We start from the raw sequence: 6,000 nt of genomic DNA on the forward strand, positions 1-6,000 counted from the left end.
CTCCACCTCCTCCTTCTCCTCCTGTCCCCCTGTTTCTCCTTCTCCTGCCCCCCTCTTCCTCCTCTTCCTCCTCCTGCTCCCCACCACCCTCCCCCTACCATCACCACCACTTGGAGAACTCCACACCCAGAAAGTTAAAAGCATTACGAAAAGGCTCAACTACAAGACAGTTCAGTGCATAAGAGCTGAGAGATGAAAAGGGCAAAGAATGACATCATCATTCCTAAAGAGCTCACCCGTGACCTGGATTAATGACCCCTCCTCCCCTACTTGGAGAAACTGAGAACTTGGCTTGCCTCTTGCAACTCTCTTCCTTCTGAGCTCAGAGCACCCACTTTAATTTCTAGAGATTTGGCTCTTTTCCATTTTCCTTGCCCTAGTACAACGAGTCAGAGCGATCCCAGGGGCCTCTCAGGGTTCTTCCTGCTCCAATTGCCGGCACAAAGGGTTCTTCATTACTGTTCCAGGTGGACAGTAGGAGTTGGAAAGTAAATGGCCCAAAATCTCGGGGGACAAGCGTGGTGCCAGAGGCAGAGAAGCGACTGGAAATAGAACGACTTACGAGTAGAAGGGCAGATCAGAAACTAAGCTCATTTCTTGGCCCTTTTAGGTCTCACTTCCAGAAACTGCCCATCCTCCTCCACACTCCCAACCTGATGTTTTCCCCACAAAACACAAAACTCCACTGTCCCACTGACCTGAGGTCCCCAAGACACTCTGTCAGTCATTTTCCTTATCGTCATTCACCACCACTTCATCATCACCCTTATTTCTTTTCTTTAATGGTGTTTGTTAAACATTTACTGTGCCCCAAGCACTGCTCTAAACTCTAGGGCAGATGCAAATTCAACAGTCCCTGTCCCACAAAGGGCTCACTATCTAAGTAGAAGCGAAAAGAGGTATAGCATCCCCATTTTACAGATGAGGAGACTGAGACCCAGTGAGTTTAAGTGATTTGCCCAACGGCACAGGGCAGACTAGAGCCAGGATTAGAATCCAGGTCCTCTGACCCCCTGGTCTGTGCTTTTTCCATTAGACTATGCTGCTTTCATCAGTACTAATGTTGAGCAAGGCACTGAACAGATTGTACAGAGCTCGTCCTTATACTGTGAGCCCCATGACGGACAGGGACTGTGTCTAACCTAATTAATTTGTATCTACCCCAGCACTCAGAAAAGTGTTAGCCACATAATAAGCACTTAACAAATACTATAAAACAAACATACAAACAAAAGAAGTGCAAAAAACTAAGATTTTAGCAGTTTGCCCTTCCCCCAGAAAATATACAGGTAGCAAAGTCAACTGAATCAGCATTCCTTGTTCTCTCCCTTCGCAGTCCTCTTGGATCTGTACCCTTTGGACGGACATCTGATATTCACCTCACCCTTCTCCCCAAAGGACTTATGTATATATCTATATATTATTTATTTACATTAATATCTCTCTACCCTCAAGATTGTCAGTTCCTAGTGTCTACCACCTCTGTTGTATTATACTCTTCCAAACACTTAATACAGTACTCTGCACAAGGTAAGTGCTTAATAAATACCATTGATCAACTGTTCTTTGCTGACGTACTGTGAGTTTCCTCCCATCCTTTCTTCCAAAGAGTGCAAAGAATCTTTGTGCTCATTTTCTCATCAGCCCTTTTCCTTTATGGCCTGGATGGCAAAGGACGTAGTGTGGCCTAGTTGAAAGAGCAAGGGCTTGGGAGTCAGAGAACCTGGGTTCATTCAATAGTATTTATTGAGCGCTTACTATGTGCAGAGCACTGTACGAAGCTCTTGGAATGAACAAGTCGGCAACAGATAGAGACAGTCCCTGCCGTTTGACGGGCTTACGGTCTAATCGGGGGAGACGGACAGACGAGAACAATGGCACTAAACAGCGTCAAGGGGAAGAACATCTCGTAAAAACCGATGGCAACTAAATAGAATCAAGGCGATGTACATTTCATTAACAAAATAAATAGGGTAATGAAAATATATACAGTCGAGCGGACGAGTACAGTGCTGAGGGGATGGGAAGGGAGAGGGGAGGAGCAGAGGGAAATGGGGGGAAAGAGGGTTAAGCTGCGGAGAGGTGAAGGGGGGGTGGTAGAGGGAGTAGAGGGAGAAGAGAAGCTTAGTCTGGGAAGACCTCTTGGAGGAGGTGAGTTTTAAGTAGGTTTTGAAGAGGGGAAGAGAATCAATTTGGCGGAGGTGAGGAGGGAGGGCGTTCCAGGACCGCGGGAGGACGTGGCCCGGGGGTCGACGGCGGGATGGGCGAGACCGAGGGACGGTGAGGAGGTGGGCGGCGGAGGAGCGGAGCGTACGGGGTGGGTGGTAGAAAGAGAGAAGGGAGGAGAGGTTCTAATCCTGGCTCTGCCAACTGTATGTTCTGTGACTTTGGGAAAGTCACTAACTTCTCTGTGCCTCAGTTTCCTCAACTGTAAAATGTGGATTCAATACCTGTTTTCCCTCCTTTTTAGGTTGTGAGCCCCAAGTGGGACAGAGATTCTTTCCAACCCCATTAACTTGTATCTCCCTTCGTACTTAGAATGGTGCTTGACACGTAGTAAATCGCTCAACAAATACTGTAAAAAAGGAAGATGTGGGGATTATTTTCCCTGTTTTATTATCTGGTACATCTGGTAAATATGATTGAATGAATGAATGAATCTAGATCTGAAACCTCATTCCTATTTTCTGACTCCCTACTCAATGCTTTTGTCAGGAGCTCACAGTCCACCCCTTCCTTTCCATCCAAACTGCTACCATGCTGGTCTAATCACTTCAAAATCATTATTGTATTTATTAGTCCCTTGCTATGTGCCAAGCACTGTTCTAAGCAATGGGGTAGATTCAAGATAATCAGCTTGGTAGGATCAAGATTATACCCCTGTACTACCACATCAACCTCCTTGCCGATCTCCTTGCCTCCAGTCTCACCCTACTGTAGTCCATACTTCGCTCCGCTGTCTGGATCATTTTTCTACGAAATAATTTTGTGCATGTCTCCCTACTTCTTAAAACCTCCAAAGGTTGCCCATCCATCATTACACCCAGCTTGAAGACACTCAAATGACTCTCTCCTCACCAGTTTCCTCACTTCTCTCTTGCTAGAATCCAACATATACAATTTTCTCCTCTATCACCAACCTATCTACTGTGTCCGTCTCATCCCTCTCACCGTCAACTCTTTCCCTCCTACCTGAAATTCCCTCCATCTCCAAATCTGATGTAATGCTATTTTTCCCATCTTCAAAGTCCTAATAAAACCACATCTTCAGGAATCTTTTTCTAACTTCTCATTTCCCCCGTCCCCTTTTCCCTACCCCTTGAGTCATCTGGGCACATAAGTTCATAACCAAGTGCTTAGTACAGTGCTCTGCACACAGTAAGCGCTCAATAAATAGAATTGAGCGAACCACTATGCTCTTAGTTGCTCACCCCACCCTCTCTCTCCATGGCACTTACATACCGTCCAGTATATTCTTATAGTCTGTTGCTTCTCCTTCCTGAGACTTACTTTAACGTCTGGCTCCCCTACTAGCCTGTAAACTCCTTGAGAGTAAGGATCTTGCCTATCTACTCTTCTGTACTCTCCTAAGCATTTAGTTCAGTGTTCCGCACAGAGTAAGTGCTCAATATGTCACCCCGATCGCTTGATTGATTACTGATTATTAGGCACTTGTCCATAGTTCCACTAAGAAGCAGCAGGACCTAGTGGATAGGGCATAGGCCTAGGAGTCAGAGGACCTGGGTTCTAATTCTCCCCTTGTCTGCTTTGTGACCTTGGGCAAGTCATTTCACTTCTCCGTGCCTCAGTTCTCTCATCTGCAGAATGGGGATTAAAACTGTGAGTCCCACTTGGGACATGGACTGTGTCCAATCCGATTTGCTTGCATCCACCCCAGCGCTTAGTACAGTGCCCGGCACATAGTGAACGCTTAACAAAAATCAGAATTATCATTATTATTGTTATTTTTTGACAGCATTTCCCACCCCTGTGGGGGCAAGCCGCTCGCTGATCAATAAAACGACTCTGGCTCCAGGAAAGCGGAGCTCTGGGCTTCATTCCGGAGTGGGGAAGAAGTGTGGTTTGGAGGTAGGGCAAAGTTCAAACAGCCCTGGCAACCCAGAGTGACCCATTGACTCCCATCCTCTCTTGGGCACCGCATTTGCAGTCTCGCATGTACCTGTGCTGGAAGAAGTCTACTAAGGCAAAGAGAGGGTCAGGAAGGAGCAGGGAGAAAAAATAATGAAGGAATGGTTTTAGGAAGCCGTGCAATAAAGCGAGTCGCAGGCTTACCATTCGCTTAACACAAACGAAGTTTGCTTTCCAACTCAACCTGAGTCCCCCCTCCTCCTCGGGTTGCCGGGCTCTGAGATTTGCATGCAAGTGCTACCCGCACACTTTGTTTTTTTGCACTTTTCTCTTTGGAGGAGGGGGGAAAGGGGAGAGGGGAAACCAGAAACGGGTTTACCTCGGCGTTGTGAAGAGGTGAGCTCCGTCTGTCTGTCTGTCTGCACTGTCCTTCTCTTCTCGGGGTGAACTATAAGAAGCATGTCTATTGTTATAGCACTGCTACTCTTTTTCAACTCCATGGTGCCCGTCAGGCATTCAGTGCCTTTAACCCCTGCTCACTTGCCCGACACTGAGCGGTTCTGCTGCTTCTGCTGCTTCTGTTGCTGTTGCTGTCGATGTCACAAATGCCACTCTTGATTTTCCTCCCTTTGAGAGGAGGCAGCTCCCCCCACTCAAAACCAACACACAACCGGGCCTTTCGCTGACTCTGCCAAATACGCCATTAGGACCAGGCACAGAGAGAGAGAGAGAGAGAGAGAGAGAAAGAGAGAGAGAGCTGCCCTAATGGATAGGTTATAAGTCACCTTTGAAAGGAAATCCCACCGCAGATCTGTTGCATATGGCTGAGAAAGAGACGTTTTTGATCACAGAGTTCTGGTTTCAGAGATCTGTTACATATGTCTGAGAAAGGGGCGTTTTTGATAACGGTTCTGGTTTCAGAGCTCTCTCTCCCTCTTTCTCCCCTTTTTCCTCTTCTTTCTTTCCCCTTTAAATCTTGTCTCTCCATATCTCATTTTCTCTCCTTTTTGCTCTTCATTTTTTCTTTAAGTCTTGTTTCCGTAGTTCCTTTTTTCTCCCTTTCTTTCCCTTTTGCTCTCCTTTTTTCCTTACATTTTGTCTCTCCGTATGTCCTTTTTTCTTCTTCCCTCCCCTGTCTTGTTCTTTCCTTTTTGCTCTACTTTTGTTTTAAAAAAATCTTGTCTCCGAGTCTCCTTTTTCTCTCCCCTCTCTTTTTTGCTCTCCTTTTTTTAAAAAATCTTGTCTCTCCAAATCTCCTTTCTCTCCCTCCCTAACTCTTTCTCTCCTTTTGTTCTCTTTTTTCTTTAAATCTGGCTCCATGTTTTCTTGTTTCTCCCTCTCTTTCTCTCCTTTTTGTTTTCCTTTTTGTTTTCAAACTTGTCTCCGTATCTCCTTTTTAATCCCTCTTTCTCTTTTTTTGCTTTCCTTTTTTCTTTAAAACTTGTCTCTCCCCACATCTCCTTTTTTCTCTCTCCCTCCCGCCCTCTCCTTTTTGCTCTCCTTTTTTTAAAAAAACCTCTCTCTCCATACCTCCTTTTTCTCCTGTCTTTCCCTCCTTTTTGCTCTCCTATTTTAAAAAATCTTCTCTCTCCATATCTACTTCTATTCCCCCCTCTCCTTTTCCTCTCCTTTTTTAAAAATAATTGCCTCTCCGTATTTCCTTTTTCTCCCTCCCTCTCTGTTTCTCTCCTTTTTAAAAAATCTTATATCTCTGTATCTCCTTTTTCTCCCCCACTCTCTCTTTCTCTTCTTTTTGCTCTCCATTATTTTTTAAATCTTGTCTTTATATTCTTCCCCCCAAAAAAACCTCATCTCCTTTTCTCCTCTTTTTTCTCTAAATCTTCGTCTCTTTATTGCCGTATTGTTCTTTCCCAAGCACTTAGTACAGTGCCTTACACACAGTAAGCTCTC

At 45.4% G+C, this 6,000-nt stretch overlaps 1 protein-coding gene across 1 annotated transcript in view; it reads right to left on the reverse strand.

Moving 5' to 3' along the window:
• The window catches only part of KY (kyphoscoliosis peptidase), an 83,089-nt gene extending 78,313 nt beyond the window's left edge, over positions 1-4,776 (reverse strand). The window contains exon 1 of the mRNA XM_029068731.1: positions 4,469-4,776. Within this exon, the coding sequence (XP_028924564.1) occupies positions 4,469-4,589 (121 nt within the window). The 5' untranslated portion in view covers positions 4,590-4,776. The remainder of the gene's footprint in view (positions 1-4,468) is intronic.
• Between the last annotated feature and the right edge of the window lie 1,224 nt (positions 4,777-6,000).

This window comes from Ornithorhynchus anatinus, chromosome 1, assembly GCF_004115215.2.
Source record: "Ornithorhynchus anatinus isolate Pmale09 chromosome 1, mOrnAna1.pri.v4, whole genome shotgun sequence".
Taxonomy (NCBI): domain Eukaryota; kingdom Metazoa; phylum Chordata; class Mammalia; order Monotremata; family Ornithorhynchidae; genus Ornithorhynchus; species Ornithorhynchus anatinus.